The sequence below is a fragment of the Neopsephotus bourkii genome, unplaced genomic scaffold (assembly GCF_033783945.1).
Source record: "Neopsephotus bourkii isolate Nb327-2 ecotype Australia unplaced genomic scaffold, CSIRO-AGI_Nbou_v1 NB_795, whole genome shotgun sequence".
Classification (NCBI taxonomy): domain Eukaryota; kingdom Metazoa; phylum Chordata; class Aves; order Psittaciformes; family Psittacidae; genus Neopsephotus; species Neopsephotus bourkii.
Window position 1 is genome coordinate 1523968 of NW_026901291.1, and position 20549 is coordinate 1544516.

The 20549-nt window shown below is 50.5% G+C and overlaps 1 protein-coding gene across 3 annotated transcripts in view; it reads right to left on the reverse strand.

Moving 5' to 3' along the window:
- Positions 1-2204: 2204 nt before the first annotated feature.
- Positions 2205-20549, reverse strand: part of MMP17 (matrix metallopeptidase 17) — a 60541-nt gene continuing 42196 nt past the window's right edge. For all 3 annotated transcript variants that reach the window (XM_061355359.1, XM_061355361.1, XM_061355360.1), the window contains exons 4-10: positions 16421-16704; positions 13429-13605; positions 13196-13295; positions 10980-11062; positions 6743-6895; positions 4010-4267; positions 2205-3194 (exon numbers count right to left, since the gene is read on the reverse strand). In XM_061355359.1, coding sequence (XP_061211343.1) covers positions 2866-3194; positions 4010-4267; positions 6743-6895; positions 10980-11062; positions 13196-13295; positions 13429-13605; positions 16421-16704 — 1384 coding nt within the window. In that variant the 3' untranslated portion in view covers positions 2205-2865. The remainder of the gene's footprint in view (positions 3195-4009; positions 4268-6742; positions 6896-10979; positions 11063-13195; positions 13296-13428; positions 13606-16420; positions 16705-20549) is intronic.

Below are 20549 nucleotides of genomic sequence, written 5' to 3' on the forward strand. Positions count from 1 at the left end.
GCCCTGGGGATGCCCGCGCTGCCGCTGGCCCCGGAGAGGGCTCCGCATCCACACCAGGGCCACCCAGAGACAGTGCCCATCGTCCCCAGGGCCACAGGAACCGGCGGTGAGCCTGGCTTCAGGGGGAAACCAAGAGAGCTCCCCAGGTAGCAGGGGCAGGCTGTGATCTGCACCTATTCCCTCCACCCTATGAGCCATCTGCAAATGGCCGGGGAATGTCGGAATACACCGTGGAGGGGTGGCTACAGAAGTACTGTAGGGATGCCCTTTGGGTGCCACAGAGCCCCACACACTCCTGGGCACAAGGTTTTCTCTGCTTTGGGCTGCAAAGCACAAACCCCTTTCATTAGAGGATCTGCACTGCTTCATCCACGTGGAACTGCTGTGTCCCTATGGGAGATGATGCAGCACCCAGAGCACCAGCATGCTTGCTATAGCAGTGTCTTTGTGCTGTGGACATCTGCTCCTGATGTTCCAGCCCAGCCGACCCCCTCAGCCCTGCACTGAACCAGTGACCTTGATAGGAAATGGCTTCAGATCCTATTTCCATCGTGGGGGAGCTCGAGCCTCCTGTGGCTGCATCCAGAGCTGATGGCAACTGCAGGGTGGCTTCACCAGCAGCTGAGGGAATGGAGGAGCAAGCCACATGCCATGAAGAGACTGCAGTGTTCCTCCATCCTCCCCAAGGGTTGTCCAGCAACTGCAGAGCCCTGATTCTTGATCCATTTCTGATCATCCAAATGCATAATTAGAAGTAGAGAAGAGCATATTGAAAGCCTTTCCACAGGCTTGATTTATAAATCACAGTCCCCCATGTTAGATAAACTGAATATAACTTGACATCCCTGTTAGTGCAGAGCCCAGCACCACTGGGACCACATCAGCATAGCTGCAGGGCCACTGGTCCTTGTCACAGCAGGCTCCTTGGTTGGGCTGGAAAGATGTGGAAGCAGTGCATCCTTCGGGTGCAGCTTCTGGGTAGTTCTTTTGTGAACTAAGACCAGAAAGAGAGAGAGGCTGTCTTCCCCAAGATGCTGTGCTCCTACCTGGCTTCATTCCCAAGAGGAATCTGTCATATGCTGACATTCATGCAGTGTCACCCCAGCAAGGACTAAAAGCTGTGTCCTCTTGGCTTGAGAGGGGAGAGGAAGAAAAGTGATGTGAACCGAAGGAAAACCCATCTCTCACAATGGCAAGAGGTGGAATGGGGAATGGCTTTGGGCAGAGCAAGACCAATGCAATGGAAATACCAGAGGCAGCTTCACTCAGCAGTGAGAGCTGCTATGTGTTGAGGATTCCTGGTTTGTATTCTTTTTAAAGGATATTAAATGGTTTAATGGGAGGTTTCCATTGACTCATGCCCAACATCACCCTGTAGCCATCAACCTGAAAACAGCAGCACCCTGTGAATGACTGGGACTATTGCAAACAGCAGAGAGGAAAACTCAAAGTGACCCCTGTTCTCTATCAGGAGGCACTTCTGCTTTTCCTGCTGTGCCACAGAGGGCTCTGGCACCAGGGCCAGTGGAGCAGCCTTGGGTCCCACAGTGACACTCGCTGCCTGTGGCTTCCTGCCTCCTGATGGATCTCTCCAAAGAGCTGGCCCTGGCAGAGGCAGCCAGAGGCACCTCTGTAGGAGCTTTATAGAAGCAGGGCAGGGAACAGTGTGTCCCAGCTGCTGCTGCTCGTTTGCCTCCTCCGGTTCCTTGACAACACCAGCCTGCAGGACCCTGGCCTTCCTGACATCTCCATCACATGCAGTTCCTAGCACAGGCTCTCTCTCACCGTTTTCAAGGACTCTCAGATGCCCAAAATGTACTGCAGAAAATGGATTAGGAAAAAACCCCACCACGAACATCCTAATGCAGTGCTTGACCTTGCTTCTGTGGCCCCAAACTCCTGGCAGAGGCATCAAGAAGAGTCTGATGCTGACTATTCAGCATCCCTCCCTGCCCCAGCCCATCCTCCACAGAGCAGCTAGGTTGACAGAGTCACAAATGAATGCAATACATCTTGATCCCTCCCAAAACATAAACCAGCCTGAAACAGGAGCTCCAAGAGCAGGAGTTCATGTGTGAGGATTAGGCAGGGGTGATGGGTGTAATCGCATCTCATTTGGCTGCACAAGGCTGCTCCCCAGCCTCAGTCGTCAGTGCTTACTGCAGATGGCAGGCTTGGTCTGGCAGAGGACTGGGAGATCTCTGTGTAGGCAGCCAAGGTTTATTAGAGAAACTGCTAGATTCAAATGACTCAGGTACAAAGATAAGCTGCAGTGCCTTCTGAAAGGCAAAGGTGTTTCTGACCGGTAGAAACTGATATAGGTTACCGAGACATCAGTGACCACAATGGGTTTGACATTAAATCATCACCTTGCAGTTAATCTTAGTGGAGTCAAAGTTTCTTCCTAGCTAGTACATCCAATAGGATGCATAACTACTACCTCTCGCCTATGGCCTTGCTGCCTTTCCTCCAGGATGTTGCCATCTGTCTCAGCAGCATCTCCTCTGTTCCCATTCAATCACAGTAGCTCTCCCCTCCCTCCTTCGCCGTGTTTAAACATCCAAAGCAGCACATCTTTATGGAACATTTCTAAATTCAACGTTAGGCTGCCCTCATCTTCAACTGGATGGGGAATAAGAAGGTGCAGAACTCACAGTCTGTTATTAGACCTTTAAACTAAAATTAAGACAAAAAAAAAAACCCAAAACAAAACAAAAAAACCACTGTCCATTTCTCATGGAGAATTCAAACCCTTCATTGGCAAGTTCCTAGGAATGTTTGTTTTGCTTGCAACAGTTAGCATCAGGGGATCATGTCACCCTCCCCTCCCCAAGCACCATGGTGTTGTCTGTGCGGGATGAGACGTCATAGGGCTGGACGCAGCAGCGTTGCTGTCCATGCGCTGGTCAGCAGGAGGCTGGCTGCCAGTCCGAGCGCAGGGCTCGCGCGGAGGGATGGGGATGCCGAGGTGCAGGAGCACACCTCGGAGCCCTTCTCGGAGCGGCTCTCATCGTGCTGCCCCGGCTTGGAGCGTGCCCCAGTCCTCGTGCTCCCGGCCGCTTCGGGCCAGTCGGACTGCATGTCGCTGCACACCAGCCAGTCTCTGGCGATGGACTGCGGGTAACCAGGCTGCGCCTCCAGGTCACTGTCCAGCACTTTCCAGTACTCCTTGCCCCTGAAGAAGTAACTTGCACCTGCAAAGAGACCAAAGCCCAAAGGCAAGGTGAGCGTGATGGGCGCTTTCCCAGTGGAGCACTCAGAGCACTCCCACGCCCTGTATGAGAGGCACATGCAATGCTGCTGCTTGTTGCCAATACCCTCGCTCACTGCAGAGCACAGCGGCTGCTGGTGGGATGCTCAAAAAGACGATGCTGTGCTCAGCCAGGACCTCTCACACCATTCAGGAGCCACCACACAAATGGGTCATGTGTTGCCTCTTCTGTGGTGGGTCCTAGAACACTTGCATCCCCCTGGTATGAGGGTATGCAGGGTAAAAGCTCTGGTAAATCCACAGCTGCACACACCACACATCTCTCAGAGGCCATCAGGGGCCACTTGTGGTCTTTTTAAGGGGAGGAAACCACTGAGAAATCTCATCCCTGCAAAATAAGTTGTAACTCTGGGGAAAAGATCTCCCTTAAAAATACTTTCTGTTCACATCCTCATATATCTGGCTAAAAATCCAATGACAACAAATTCAGTGAGGAGCAAATCAGCACATATTAGGATAAAAACCGCTGCAAAACAACATCAACTGTGTGCTTTTAATGAAATCAATTTATTAGGCCCCCAAGATATTTCTGTTGTCTGCTTGAAATTACAGAGTCTTTTTAGCGAGCATGCAGGGAGCTCTGGCTAGAAGCCTACCTCCCCTTCAGCTTTCAGACACCAGGAGCTGTCATCCCATCTGGGGCTTAGCAGTTTATGTCAGAAGGGGCTATAGCTCAGGCGCAAATGAAGCACTGATTGCTTATTTCTTGTTGTTTTCTGGACCAGCATATGGACTCACCATCTGACCACCTCATGGCATCATCTAAAGGGCTTGGTATTCCCTTCCACAGCATGGTCTCTGAAGGGTACCCAGGATCCATCCTCCGCTCGTGGTCATCGTAACGCCAGTAAAGGTTGTCCTTAAAGAAGTACGTCTTGTCATTGTGGGCCCAGGAGAAAGCAGCGTCGATTCCCCCCAGTGGCAGGCCAAAGTCCGAGATGGGCCGTGGGTACCCTTCCTCCACGTTATTGTCTTTGAAGACCCAGTATCTGTCTCCTGTTAAAGGAAAGAAGCACAGAGCAAAATCACTTTCACAGCTGAAACCATCATTACCCCACAGACAAGCTGATGTTTCGTTGTCTGCCACCGTGACAATCCTCAGCACTGAGCTCTTTAGCCTTTAAGGATGGGGATGGTGCAGAACCTAGATCTATGAATAGATAGTTGCCTTTTTTGAGTCAGGCATAGCCCCCCTTCCCTCCTGAATGGCTGCAGGTGGTGGCATTAGGTTTTCTGCCCCTGCCTGATATCCAGCTGCAAGGAACAGGAAGTTACATGCAGCTTTAGTAGGCAGATGGGGTGCTTTCTGTCTGCTATTTGACTCCTGAGAAGCAAAGTGTAGTCCCGCTTTGGAAAAGAAATCACCACTCCTTTTAGAGCCAGCCATGCTGAAGAACCTATGGGGTTTAAGGGATGTAAGGAAGATACACAGGGGCCAACAAATCCCATCTGAGCAGCTCATTGCTCTTTAGGTGTCCTACACAGGGACCCTACATCAGCGCTACCCTAGGCAGGAGAGAACTGTCAGTATGGGTTATTTTCCCCCTGATGAAAATGAAGCACAGCATCACTGGCTCCTGCTCTGTGGCAGAACAAGAAAGTGAACCCAGACCTCTTAGGGGGCCTATAGGGATGCTGGAGATGGACTCTTCATTAGGAACTGTAGTGACAGGACAAGGGGTAATGGGTTAAAACTTAAACAGGAGAAGTTTAGATTGGATATAAGGAGGAAATTCTTTCCTGTTAGGGCGGTGAGGCACTGGAATGGGTTGCCCAGGGAGGTTGTGAATGCTCCATCCCTGGCAGTGTTCAAGGCCAGGTTGGACGAGGCCTTGGGTGATATGGTTTAGAGCGAGGTGTCCCTGCCCATGGCAGGGGGGTTGGAACTGGATGATCTTAAGGTCCTTTCCAACCCTAACTATTCTGTGATTCTATGATTCTCTTAATTCCTACATAATCCTCTAACCACTGGGACAGTCCTTCTGTTTGTACAGTGCATTTTTAGGAACCTTTTAGGTATTACACAGCCTATTTTAAAGACCAGGTTTTTTCCTCTCTTGGTTTTCTAGGAAATCTGAAGAGGCACTTAAGTACACACCCATGTATCAGCAGCAGGACCTTAGAGGCCAGGGTAATCTGTGTGCTTTGGTTTGTGTCCAGGGACACAGCGCTGGAGAGAGTGAGACAGTATTTTATAGCTGGAAATAACATCGTGAGTTGAATCTTTGGGGCTAGGCAGACAAACCTATGCATGGTCACACATCATGTGTGACCACGCAGTGCTGTGCCTTGCAAGCCTCCAGCTGTGGCACAGCCGTAATCTGGCCTCACAGCTGAGATCTGTCTGTCCCTAGCATGGAGAGAGGGGAAGGAAGGGAGTGAGTGCTGCTATGGTGCACAGGCCAGGCTGAGGGTGTAGTGGCAGGCACAAGGGCTGCCAGGCTCCAGCTGGCCCCATTCCCTTGGATTAATGGGAAGGCAGAGCAGGGTGTGCTGCCCGAGGCAGCTGGAAACGTGCAGCAGAGCCTGTTGCGCGCTGTCCCTTGGGAAGATGCAGCGCTTGGCGCTGCTCTGTGATGCTCAGTGCATGGAAGGGCTTTGGCTTTGGCTTGGCTTAGAAACACTTCTGTGAGCACAGAGCCTCGCACAGGGTTAGCCATTCCTTTAGCGTTGCTGCAGGAATCGAAACCAAATTATTGCTTTTAAAAGCACTGGGTTCATCATTTCTGCAACCGATAATTGCCCCATGCTTGGAGCACGACAGTCAGGGACAAAAGCAGGTTCCAGCTGGGGAGCACAAAGGCTGGGATGTGTTTAGCTCTTCATGTGCACAACCTGCCCAAAACAAGAGCTGGGGGCTTGAGTGACATTCATCATGTGGGTAACATCGAACCAGCATGGGCAGATGGTTTGTGGGGACTTGGACGTGTGTATAGGAAACAAGGGCAAATCTCTTTCCTCCAGCTCTTCAGAAAGCAACTTAGCTGTGGGTAACAGGTGAGGATTATGCCACTTATTTTAAGGGAAAGAAAAAGCAACAGAAATAGAATCAGCAAACCCAAGCTCTTCAGGTTTCATTTTTGTCCCCTCTGCTGCTGCTTCTCTTCCCGGCAGCAAGTACTAAAGAGAGAAGGGGCCAAAGAGGGAACTTAAAGCCTGTGGAGTGCGTGCATGGGTGATTCCTACTTTTATTCCGTTCTTGGAAAGCTGAGTTCAGTTAGGTGTGCCTGAACTTTGTCTTAAATGACAAATTTTCTAGGGAACATGAGTGCTACTTTTTGCCTGCCCTCCCTATGGGCTGTTTTCTTCTGGCCCTGCTCATACACAACAGGTCTTGGACCTGCCCTGGGAGATGTTCAAAGACTGCTACAGGTGTCTCCTGCCTCCAGAAGGAGTCAAAACACTACCAAGGTGCCTCAGCACTGGGCTCTACGCTGGGGAGACACACATGTTACCTCCATTTGGTCTCACCTTTGAAGAAGACGATCTTGTGGTCGCTGGTTCTCTCATAGACCGCGTCCAGGCTGTCCAGGTTGAGAGGCAAGCCCCGCCAGAAACGGTGGATCTGAGCCGGCTGGAGGGAGACCAAGTGCTTATTGCGAGTCAGTCTCCAGAAGTACTTGCCTGGAGGGACAGACTGGACATTACTGAACCACACCGCAACCCACCGTCCCCGGCAGGGATGGGCGCTGGGCACGTGGCAGCAGCCGAAAGCAAAGCGCGTGAGATGGGAGCTGTGAATTAGAGGCACATCCTGCTTTCCAGCAGCACCTGCTCCTGCTTCCTATTTCTGGCAGCCATTAGAAGAAATCCCCTTGGGGGGATCAAAATAATCCTCTGGGCATGGCACTGGAGTGGTTATCCTGCTGCCCGTGGTGTGAAACTGCACTGTTGAACCGGAGCAAGGTGAGAGGAGCCTTTCATCCCTCCATCCCTGCTTTCACGCTTAGAAAGGTGTATGAGGTCATGGTAAAACATGGAAATATCAGAGGCTTTTTCTTTAATGAAGAAAGGGAGAAAGAAAACAGAGGAGGAGGAAGCTGGTGGTGTTCAAGGCCACGTTGGGCAGAGCCTTGGGTGAGATGGTTTAGTGTGAGGTGTCCCTGCCCATGGCAGGGGGGTTGGAACTGGATGATCCTGAGGTCATTTCCAACCCTAACTATTCTGTGGTTCTAAGCTACAGTAATAAAACTGGAAGGGGTTGAGGTGGGAAAAGAGGCACAGTTGAGGAGTTCGGTACCATCTAGAGGTGCAGGATAAGTAGAAGGCTCCTACAGAGCTGAATGTACTGGTGGTAAGCAGACACACTTCCAGCACCTGCAGCACCATTACCCCAGCCTGAAAACAGTTTGAGTTGGGGTATTTCTGGACTATTCTGGGTAATGGAAAAAGAAACAGGCTGGTTCTCTGTGGGAAGGATGCCAAACGTATTCCTGTTAAAGGAGCCTTGTGTGGGATTTCCTGAGGGGTCTGATGGATTTTTAGGGGCAACCCAAACCCCAGCTCTCTGCAGTGTCTCTGGGCTACACAGCCTCAGTTTGTGCAACATCCCTTGTGCTGTGTTCTCCCCAGAGAGCTCCACACAGTGAGTTCCGAGCTGGAGCAACATGTCCAAACGGCAGCTCTCAACTTTGTCTCATATTTGTTAGTGCCTGTTAGAAATCACTGCATGTTATTTACGCCTGCTCTCACATGGATTCCCACGGGGGGATAAGCAACAGAAACCCAAGATGCCTCTTCAGATTTGTATTCATGACACTCAGCCCTTCCTCCAGAGCCAGCAGATTGTGACACCATCTTTTAAAGTATTATGGAAATTGGATTTTAGCCTAATAATGCAGGAGGCAAAACTTCAGCACTTCAACATCTGCAGAGAGGCAGCTTTTATTCTAATTATAAGGATTTATATCATAGTCCTGTTCTTCTGCTCCAGTCTGCATATTTGCTGTGACCAAAGCACACCAATGAATAATACATGGTAGGAATTGCTGTAATTACAGATTCTTTTGAAGAATGTAAAAGAAAAAAGGATTCAAATGTGGTGGTCATTGTGTATCGACGGAAATACATGTATTTAAATAGAGATGATCTCTGCATCTCTAAGTAGCGAGGCACCAAAGACAGATCTTCACTTTTTAACAGGAAATACAGCTCAACATAATTCCTTCTTTAGCAAACACTGAACTTCGGAGTGGCCTGGGCTCCTCTGAGACAAGGAGGGAAGCCCCAGTGCTCTTGACATTACAACCCTTTGCAAGCACTGGGTGTGCAGCTGCGGCAAGCACGCATTAAATCTACCCTCAAAGTCAGGCACAGCTTGGGCTGGTGGTTGGGTTGGTTGGGTTTTTGGTAAGCTATCAGCAAAGAAACAGAGCGAGTAGCAAGGAATTCGGAATGCAACAGCCCCAGTCTGCCTGTGCTCGTGCTTTGTCACAGCCAAGCTGCTTGCCGGAGTGCTGGGTGATCATCAGCCAAAGCCAGAGCCATGGGGAATTGCTGCCCATTAGCATGCAGAAGTATAATAATAACACACAAACAATAATCCCCACCCCATGCTTGTTTCAAAAACTTGGTTTAAAGCCACTGTCTGAGCTGGAAAACGGAGCAGGATGAAAGCCAGGTGTGAAGTCCTGCAGTCCCAGGCGTCTCATTTTATACAGATGAAGGGATGAAGCAATTGCTTGCTTTAATACCAGGTGATTTTGATCCCAGCTGTGTATGATGCTCTCTAGACTTTGGCTGCTTCTGGCAAGACTGCTGCACACACTGTGCAGACACACACAGAGGCCAAAGTCGTATTAAAAACTTCAGGAGTCTGTAGCACGGCACCTAAATCAAAACAAGCAGCATTTCCAACCCACTGTTCCTTCAGTACAGGCCTAGGAGCCCTGGGGAGCTCTGGTCCCAGTGCCTGTGTGATGGGGGATGCGGCTCTCCAGCTAGGGAACCATCCAGACCAGCTCAAAACAAGATGCCCATTGGTGGAAGGAGCTCTTCACTGGAGGGGGGCATTAAAATCCTGCCTCAAAGGCAACATCCCTGTTCCTTGGTGCCCCGGATGGTTTGGTGGCAGCGATGGAGGCTCTGATGGAGGATGCTGGACTCCGGATGCAGTCATGCAGCTGGCACCCACTGACACTGTGCTCTTTGCATTTGCATTTTGGCCCACAATAAATATATCCAAAAATAGATGCTGAGATGGATTTCTCTCTACTTTTCATCTGTTTTTTCCCCCCTCTGAAACAGAGACAGCCATTTATCCCAAACACCAGTTCTTGTCTCTTATTTTCCCTTCTTCACTGTGGCTTTTCGGAGCTGGCATCTGAGCAAATGCCACAGGGGAACAGCCTCCCTATTATGCTCCCCCAAGGGCACAGACACTGAATTCTCCAGAGCCCTTTTGCTGTTCTTGCCTGCAACATGAGACTCGCAGTGTAATACCCAGATGGGTTATATGCGCCTGGACACTGCTCTTCATCCTTGGGGAAGATGCTTCTGCTTCCCTGCTGGATGGCTTCGGGGTTGTCAAACAGTGCCCAGGGATGGAAAGAAGTGCCTAGTGGGCATTTCTCCATTTTGGAAAGATGGCAAAATAAGCTCCAGCCTCCATGGGTTCTGCACAGCTGAGAAGGCACCGATGGGATCCTTGTCAACAGCCGGGCACCGCAGGGACACACAAGTGTTTGCTGACACGGAACCAGACGGCTCCACACTCACGTGCATGTTGTCTTTGGGCAATGCTCAGCAAGCAGCATTAGGGAAGGTGAAGTGTGGGAGGAAGGAAAGCTGGAGGTATCCATGGAGAAAAGCAGTGGTGGGCTGTTGTTGCTCTGCTCATCCTTGGTTCTACCCAGATTTTGACTTTGAAAGTTCATACATCGGATTGTAGTCCTTCGCTTGCGCAGAGCAGTATGATGGATCAGTGTGGCATGGTACATGCTGGGCTGTTACCAGCCACTTCAGAGGGAAGCATTAAACCCCAGGACATGGCACATGAACACGCACCTGCCCTGGTGTCAGGACATACATCCCTTGTGGGCACCACGCTGCAGGGACTTGACCAGGCCCAGTGCTCCCAATGGTCTCTCCTTCCTAACCACCTGCCAGAACCCAGCCTGCTTGTGCAACCGAGTTGCTCTTGGCCACAGATCCCACAGGTTAATTATGGTCTGGGGTAGAGCACCCATTTTTATAACTTTAAAATAAGTTGTGTTTAAGTTTCCATGGCCTTCTCCTTTTTAGATAGAAGAAATGCTCAATTTACTGCTCGGTCCTTTGGATACCTCTACCACATCCCTTCTCCTCCCTCACAGTGCCCATTTAGCTGCGATCTCTGACGGTCCCCCAGCAATGCCATTGCATGTCCCCAGCCATGAGCCTCTGCTGCGCTGTGACAGACAGGGCACGAGCCAGGTGGTTTCCTTCTGCACCAGGGGCTGGATCTGCATTGATTTGCATTGACATTAACATTTCCTTATCACCCACCCTCAGCCTCAGTGGGCAGATTAAAGGTCTAAGCCCTTTGGTTTGAGCCAGAAGCAATCAGTGGTGAGACACTTCCCTGGGTCTGCTGACACTGCAGCCTGCATACCCAGAGCCAGTTTATCATTATCACCCACCCCAGCCTGTCTGACACTCTCTGCAGTGTGTGCCACCACAGCAATGCCACCGCAGGCTGACATGGGCCAAGACCACAGTGTGTGCTTACCTTTGAAGAAGAAAGCCTCTCCCCGGATCTGTGCCACCGCATCGAAGTGAGTGTTGCATCTGTTGGGCACATCCCGCCTGATCCTGTGGAGAGATGCCCAGGTGAGCATGATCCAGATGGGCAGTGAAAGTCTGCCTCCTCCTCCCTCATGCCCCCCATCCCATGGACCACATCTCCCAAGCAGCAGACTACAGGCTGCATCCATCTGTCATTGCTCATGGCCAAACCCAGCCATGTGCACAGGGATTGCCAAGGCAAGCTTGGGCAGCCCTCAGCCTGAAGACAGCTTTGTGGCAGATGCTTCCTGAGCCACCAGAGACCATCAGTGGGAGTCAAGCATGGACACATCCTACATCTACCAGCTAGAGGGACTGGTGAGGGCTGAGCTGGCTTCCTGCTCCCTGGTGGCACAGCATGGCTTGGCTGGCTGCACCGGGCAGCAAGACACACGGTGGATAAGAGCCAAGCAGCATCTTGCTCCAGCGGCTGGGGACATTGCTGCTCCAGTGTCTGAAATGCCAATGAGGGGTGACAGAGCTCCAAAGCAGAAAGCAGCTGAGCCAAAACAGAGGGACACAGAGGAGAGATGGTGCCATGGAATACCCAGTGAATGCCAGCTGGCGAGTCACAGCGAGGTACTGAGCTGCTTTTAACAAGGTGGGTGTGGAAGGCAGAGTATGAAGGACCCAAAGAGCCACAAAGCCCATGTAAGAAATGATGATTGATGGAGGACAAGGAGAGGATGCTGGGAACATGCATGGAAAAGCTGCTGTGAGTGACAGGGAGTCATAAATCTAATTTGCTGATAGAAGAGTTGTGCTGGGCTGCCAGCACCAGCTTCACAACCCTTTTCAGCCACAAAGCAACAGACACAGAGCTGAACCCCATCCTCCCTCCCAGTCACACACTGGGCAGGAGGAAGCGGCTGGCACGAACAAGTTTCGTGCTCCTCCTGTTAGTGGTGTGAGATGACAGACCCCTACAGCAGCAGGGAGAAATGCTCTCGTGTTTCTAGGTCAAAACACGGCCACACAGAGCCTTGTGGACAAGCTCCATAGGAAGCTACCCAGGAAGAAAGACAGCTAACAGCATTCAGCACGTTCAAGGAGAAGGGTCCCTTAGGGCCCTCATCGCCTTTCTTCAACCCTTGGCAGCTGGGACACCTCCACCACGAGCAGGTTCTCAGCACCTCTGTACTGTGGGCATCACACCAAGCTGGGCAAAATGGGATGAAAAAGGTGCTGAGGTGAGAAAAGCAACTGCAGCGCAGGGATACTTTTTCAAGATTGAATTGTTCTTGGTTCAATTACTTTAGGGCTAATCTGGGTGTTCATGCTTCAGTGCTGTGATCCCTGCTTTGCAGATGGGTCATTGAGACACAGAGAGATGAAATGACTTCCTGAAGGTCTCACCCCAGATGGGGCAGACCAGGAGGTGAAGGTGACCTGCTCCGTCTCTGCTGCTCTCACTTGGGCCATTCCTGGTATCTGGCAGACATATACGTGGCCATGAACTCCTGCCTTTTTGCTCAGTGACCCTTCTCTTTGCTCTCCTGCTGCCCTGGTAGTAAAGCAATGTGGAAACTCCAACGTTTATTAATGAAGTAGATCTAGAGCATCCCTTCATGAGGGCACGCTGGTTGCTTGATGACACTCAGCGTAAACAGTCCCTTGTCAATGCAAACCTGCGTTGGAGGCAGGCTATCAGTCCGCTTGTTCCAATATTCACACCCACAGGTACATTAGGGAGTTGCTCACCGTGGAGAGATTTAGCAAGTTATGCTTGCACAACCCAGGGTACTGCAGAGGGACTGATTAAAGTTTCAGCAAGGAGGAGTTTACGTGAGGGTGATGAGGGCAGATTTCCATTAACACGAGTAAAAGGCTGAGTCTCAGGGAAATGCAGAGCACTGCAGGATGCTACAGAATTTCTGGACATGCCTTGAATGATAAGAATTACTTAAGAGCTAAGCAGCAACTGTCACTTGTTCTCGCTCTTAGTCCTCCAGCTGTGGGCTGGCTGGCCACGTACTGCTTGGAAAACGCAATAGTGTATGGAGGGGATAACCAGATGGGAGAAGAAGGGGCACTCGGTGTGTGTGGTTCCCAGGAGGCAAGAGCTCCAGAGGGAAATAGTGGAGCCCTAGTGAGCAGGCTTCACCGAATGGAGCTCCACTGCTACATGTCCTCTGCAGCAAAGAGACAAACTTGACTTACGGGACGGTGGAGCGGTTCTCTGGCAGCTCTGGCAGGACGGGGTGGTCGTCAGCTTTGCTTACATCAGGCTTGGCTGTGGGGGACACAGATTCCCTGACTCCTATGCGCAAAGACAAAGAAGAAGTAGTGGGGAACACTGTCCTCGCACCAGCTCCACTCACCCTGGAAAACAGCTATTGCAGCATGCCCCATGGCAGAAATGGGCCATTGCCAGGTGAGGGACACAGATTTACCATACAGTTGCCAGATTCGGACTTTGTCCTCATAAGGTAGGTCATACTTGAGCGGATCCCCCACTGGGCCTTGGTAGTAGGGTCTCATGATAGACTCTATGGCAGAGATGTGAGTCAAACCAATGGCATGGCCAAACTCATGGACAGCTACAGCAAACAGGTCCATCCCATGATCGTCTGGAAATAAAGACAAAATTGATGTAAAAGTCACTACATGCTGGTTGTATTTTGGGGATTTGGGTGGGCTGTAAGAGAAAGTGTCAGTAGATGTTGGATAAACTGGAAAGAAAAGCTTTAGATAGGTGAAGTTTGGAAAAGACATATTTCTCCAGTTGGGAAAAGGGGACTGAAGAGTATTGTATGAAAACAGAAAGCAAGGCAGACATCAGCCCCCAGTGTGTCCTCAGCCCCACACACATAAGGGGATCACCCCTCCTATTCCCAGGTCACGGATGGCACCTGAGAAAGAGCTGGACCAGCGTCTGAGACAGCGACCTCAGCACAACCATCCGTCATCCCCACCGAGCAGCACTGCAGGGCCCGGGCCAGAGCAGCCTCCTCCCGTGTCTCACCCTGCAGCACGGTCCTCATGGTCCCCACGATGCTGCATTGCTGCAGCCGGCAGCCAGAGGCTCTCCAAAGCCTGTGATAATGTGCCAAGTAAGCAGTGAGTGCCCAGCGGTGCCCATGGGGCTCTCCCTGCCTCACAATGCCAGCCAAACCCACATCAAACGCCCTCCTGCCTGCAAACACAGAGCTGGTCCCTGCTGGGCACACACCAACCCCGCTCACCTCTGCTGCCTTGATGGGACAAGGCAGGAGGGGAAGGTGACCACCACCAGCTTGCTTCTGGAGGACTTGTCCCTTCTCCCCTTCCACACCATGTGCTGCTGAGGCTGCAGCTCCAGGCTCTGCTCCTGTAGGCAGATGCGTTGATGCTCACACACCACACTGGGCATCAGGGGGATTTACTGGGCATTGATACCTCCCTTGATGACTTTTGCCCTCTCAGTCTGGGCTCTCTGTTCTTTTGCACCTAAGTTTCTTATCTGCAATTCAGCCCCCAGTGCCTCACACCGCATGCACAGACCCATCCTGTACTCTCAAAGCCTCAGACACTCAGATCAGGGAGTTAATGTCCACTCCCAAACCTACACCAATGCTGCTAAAGCACAGGAAGAACTGCTTCCAGAAGCTGAATGGGACTCATCCTGCTCAGTGCATTCCCACCACCCAGCTGAGCCAAGCATCCATCCAATTGCTGCTCATTGCTGCACAGCAATGTTTCTGCTGTGGCAGAGCAATACCAGAGGGCAGCAGTGATTTTAAGTACAGCTCTTGCAAAGACTGCAGTTGCAAGTATTGTAATAAACAGGCAGGGAGGTTGGAAAGGTCTCTGCAAAGCTCAGGGGAGCCTCATGTTCCCTGAGCCATGGTCAGGACCAAAGGAGACATCACACAGGAGCAGGCATGGCTCATCCTGCACTGTTCTTAGCACTCCCCATCAGGTTTGGGGTGTTGAAGGGGGATATTTTTGCTGAATTCTGCTTTCTCCATAATGACTATTATTTACATGTCTGTAAACAGGCAGGATTTTACAACCTGAGCTGTTTTCCCCGGCACTAGGGCAGAACAAGACATATGCTTTCTGACATTTTAATGCCAAACTGACAACCTTGGGGATATTTTTATATCCCCTACAAGTTGTTATTTCGGAATCACTGGGGAGAACAAAATAAATAAAAGATGAAGCTCGGGTGGTTCCAAGACCTTCAAAATAGAGGGCTACTTTCTTGCTGTCAGCATCATCCCCCTGTGGTGCTTGGGGGGATCCTCCCTGCAGGGCCCACTGGCTTGCTCCCCCATGAGGTCCTCTTCTACAGCAGCTACAACAGGAGCACCACTCCTTGCTTCACCACGTAACGCATCCACCCCAGTGAGCTCCCAGACCTCAGCTTCCCTCCCCTATGGATGTCTGCAGAGCAGAGCTGCTGCTTTTCTCCTTCCCCATAAACAGATGCAGCGGCACGAACCAAGCATCACCCTGTCCAGACCTTTACCCTGAACCTCAGATCTCCTCCAGCACATCTGGCTGATGCTCCTGCCCACGAGCACTCGGCAGGGCTGAGGAGGGCACAGAGAGCACAGGGGTGGGGAGGGAGAAGGTGTTCTCTGGCTTCAGGAAATACAGCAATTAGGTCTAAATGAAATCATTAAGTTGAGGCAGCAGCAGCCCATGGGGAGGCTGGCGGAGGAGGCGGCGTGACAAGAACATTAGCAGCTGGTGACTGCAGAGGATCTGTTCTGTCAAACCACGCCTGACACAAAGGTTGGGGACCTGATCCCCACAGATGGCTCCACAGCTGAGGAGCTCTTGCTTCTGAACTCACTCTGCTTATTAAAGCTTGGCTCCAGCCACGTGAGATGGAATAAAAGGAGAAAAAGGAATAAAACTGCTTGTAACCACCCTGATGTCAGGTCATGGACATGAGATGGCAGGGAAAAACTAGTGTTCACAGGGAGCTTTTTCCCCGCAGACCACAGAGCCCTTTCCAGGCAGGTCAGCTTATAAGTAGGCTTTGAAAATAGGAAACCAGGGTACGTGTCAGTGAAGCCACCCAAAAGACACTAAAATCAGAGAATACAGTCTCCTTCAAAGAGCTCCAACAGCCCTTAACTGTCCAACCTTTAACCGTCCAGGTCCCATAGCACATGGGGACTGGGGAGTTCTGCAACTGCCTATGTGACAGGGAGAAACATGGAGATGTCATTGAGGCTTCCAGTAACACTGAAGGCCCTCAGTGATAACTTGTGATTTCACTAGCAAGGCTGGTTTCCCTCTCATATCACTGAGGAGGAACCAGGAGAAGATGCTGGAACCCCCAAGCTGAGGGTGTAGGCACAGCAGAGGCCACACCACTCTAAGCAGTGAAGCAGAAGGAGGAAACTGGGAGCCCTTGCATTTGTCTGCAGCAATCCCACCCTGCCCTACCTGATGATCGGAAGGTCCAATACTCATCATCATCAAAATGAGTGTCTCCTGCCGTGTGATGCTCTCCGGGGAAGAAAGCGTGTGCCACTGTCCCGCCAGGCCCGTCAAAGGGATAGCCGTCATTGTGATCTGCCTTGGAGAAGTCTATCTGGATGTCAGCGTTGTTACCGGCCACTTCGTGGAAGTTCAGCGGGGTAATGTCACTCCAGACCTTCAGGGCATAGTACATCAGGGCTCGGACGGTGTCGTGGCCCAGCTGGGACTCTTTTGGGAAGGTGCGAACTCTGAAATAGGGAGGATAAAAAAGAGGACGGGTCAGAAACATGAAACATCTCTGAGGACCACCTGGAAGGGCTCTGCGGGTAGCTGGTGCTTCACAGAGCTCTTAACACTCCTCCAAAGTGCCCTCACACCCCTTATAGATGCACCGTTAAGCCTCTGAATCACACTGGTTCCACAGCTATGAGGATTTCAGAGGCTGAGTTTGGGGCCTCTGGAAGTACCGAGCCAGTCTTGTCCCACACATGGGAAACACAACCAGGGTTTGAATCCCAGAACCTCCCGCTCCTGCTGTACCAGGTGTTGGTCAGCCTCAGAACCACACTTAACCGCTGTCAATGCCCAGGAATACAGCCCTTGTCCACCTGGGAAATGCCAACACCGTTAATCCCTTTCCAGAGCTTGCCCACTTCTTTCCCAAGCTCCCTTTCAGACCTGTTGACAAATGCTTTCTATCACTTATTCATTCCAAGTGCAACCCAAATATGCAAAGATTACTGGCTTCTGAAGCCTTTGCACCACACACAGACCGATGAGTTTTCCTGCAACAAACAGCAGATCATTGCCTGTTCTTATTACAAGCACAGAAATCCAGTAAGGATTTGCTACCTCTGTATATTTCCCAGCATGTCTGCTGGAGGTATAAAATATACCTTGAAGGCCGTAAATGCCAGCAATGCCCGAGCCTGCAATCCATAACAAAGAGGAAGAGAAAAGGATTCATTTGATGGAAATCTCATTCCAAATGCCTCCAGCCTATTGCTTGCAGGAGACAGCCTATCTGATGGAGCACTGCAGTTGAGAAGCTCTTGCTTTGCTTCTTGGTAGAAAAAGCATTTGATGAGCAGGGGCTTCTGCCACTGCCGCACACACCACAGGGCTTTCATAGTCTCCCTGCAGCAGGACTGCACCCCCTGGTCCCCAGTTTTGCCCTGCCCTGGCAGAGAAGCCAGGTAGGATAAGCTGTGTGCTGGTGTTTGCCCTGCAGCTGCAGGATCCAAACCTCCCTTCTGGTCTGAGCTGGTGTGAAAGAATGTCAGCATTTCCCATATAACCAAGCCTTGAGAAAGAATTCCTAATACTGTTGGTTTAATAGAGGAGATGAAAAGGCAGAGATGCAGCAGGGCACCTTGGCTTCTGAAAGAGTATGCTTAGATAATCTTTCAGTGACAATTTTGACTAAAATAAACACAATCCAGGAAAATGCACTGTTGACTGAGTAATTATTGACAAAAACCAATTCTGATGGAAAATTCCTGACCAGCTCTGCCCCGGTAATAACAGATATTTTATTTCTTGTGTACCAGCACGCCAACCAAAGCGATCATGAAATATTCATGGCTTGACAGATTTTTAAAGGCTGAAGCAACAATTATGATCACCTCACTTGCCCTCCTGCATAATGTAGCTGGGAGAGCATCGCTCAGCATTACACCACTCCCCAGCACCAGTGTGAAGTAATGACCCGACTAAACCTCCAGAGGTAATTACAGGTGTCAGAAAGGGATATCACGTCACTCAAGCTCTTCCTACGGGCAGTGATTTGGGAGCATGGATCAGAGTAGAAACCACTCACTGACTGAGGTTGGATGCTCTTCCTTTCACAGAGGTTTGCATATACCCCATGCCCGCAGAGACATGCAGCCCAAAGTGGTACCACCTCCTGACCCGGGCAAAAGCAGTGAGGGTTAAATCCAGGACACAGCAAACAGGGATGCATGAGAACAAGCAAAAACCTCACTAACAGTTTCTCCGAGGAGCTTGGGAGCCCCATCCTAGAGGCTGAGAATGAGAAAGGAGAACCAGGCAAAACACACACAGCCAGGTGAACAGAAATCACTCAGCTATGGCTTTGCTACGCCTAAACTATTCTGGGCACATAAAGACCTTGTCTACTAAACTAAATTACTTCTAGTTTAGTAGATAATTGTAGGGCTTCAAACAACACACATTTCTAAAGAAGACAGCACAAACAGATACAAACAGTATGAGCATGCCATCAGGAAAGACAATTGTCAGGTAAGTTTTAATATCTAGAAGAGCCTGTTGCTGGTGTAAACCTCTACAGTACAAAACACCCATCCACCTGGTTTCCAAACATTCTTTAAATGTGCATCTTCATCTTCCATGGCGCTTGTCTGGGTTTAAGTGAACCCTTCACTGCTTTAATCTCTACTGAACAAGGCATTATACATATAAAACACAGCGTGTTTAGTCCAGGAATTGTGACCTGTCTCCAAGACCTTGGTGCTTAGGGCACAGACTCAGATTCAGAAACATTATGAGCTCCTTTTTCCTTTTTCCTCTCCTTTCTTTTCCTTTCCTTTACCTCTCCTTCCAGCTGTAGAATGAGGATTAGAAATCTGATCCCCCTTGTAAAAGGATGGGGAATGAAAAGCCCTGTCTACAGAGACAAGCATTATTAACGTTCTTCCCAAGCCCTGACTCTAGAAATGTTAGATGAAGGCAGAAACAGCATCAATACTTATTTTGCTTCTTTGAAAAGGCCCTGCACCTCTGAGCTGTCCCACGTTCTGTCAGCATGCTGCAGGTGTAAGTGAAAACCCCCCATCCTTTATTCATTGCCACTGTTATTTGTCAAGAAAATCCCATCAGGGTTTTTCAGTTCAGCATCCGATTTGATTGCTGGAGCTCTACTAATTGTTTTCAATGAGATTAGGAGAAGACTATTATGCTGACAGGATGTTCGTCCCTGTTGCCTTACCCAGTTCCACTGAAGGAGGCACGTTTCTAACATCATGCAGATGCAGATGGGACTAAATAAGCTTCTTCCTACCTTGATTATTGTTATTATTTGTAGTAAATGGTGCTTAGGTACCCAGCAGAGAGCAGCACTTCTTCTTGGATGTCAATCCCTCCTGAGACACCTCGTACAGAGCTCCAATCTCAGGCAAAAGCCTGGTGTGAGTAATTGAAGGGAAAGCTCTCTCCTCCAGATGGTCCCTGTAACCCACTGGGAAGCTGATGAGGACTGGGCTGCTCAGCCCCCTCCATCCACCCCACCAACACTGCCCTGCGCTGCGGGGTCAGCCACATTCCTCTGCAAAGCCACACGCTGGGACACCCTGAGGAGCATCCGTTCCCATCACAGATGGGGCTGCGTGAGGCAACATCAGCCGCGCTGCTTGACACAGCTGGGAGGTACACGGAGGTAAGTGACCCAAATGGATGCCAAGGAGAGCATCTCTGCTCTGCTTTTAGAGCTCACGCAGGCAGCAGCACTCCCACGCAGGCAAATGAAAGCTGACTTTCACCCAGCTGCTGCCAGCCCTCCACATCTACCTGGAGTCCCCTCCTTTGCTTGTCCCATCCCGAAGAGCATTTGGGTCCAAGCTGGTTAATAAGCAGAGGCCAGAGAGGGCTGATCTGTCCCTGTTTGCTATTGAGGGGCACCCACAGCAAAGCTAATTCTGATTTCTGGGTTTGTCCTCCCAAAGAGAGAAGAGGAAGAGTGTTAGTATGAGGTTAGATGTATGAGAAATCAATTGTGGTTAATGAAGGTGCTCCTTCACCTTCTGCAGCCCTGAAACCACAGACACATAAAATAAACGGTAATAACTACCAAACACAGCAGGATTGCCTGATAAACCCAGATTGATCTGGGCTGGGGAGAGAAGAGGGGACAGTTGAAATGGTGGATGCTCGCTGCCTTGCTTAACATGCTTCTCCATCTGCCCAGAGCCATCCATGGCGTGGCAACCCTGCCCTTGTGCTACCCCAGTGCCACAAGAGGAAAGCAGAGGGGATGTTTGCACCCTCCATCACCCCTTTCCCAGCACTTTGCATGATACTGAATATTTTGGGGCCACAATCCCTCTCTTGTCCTTTA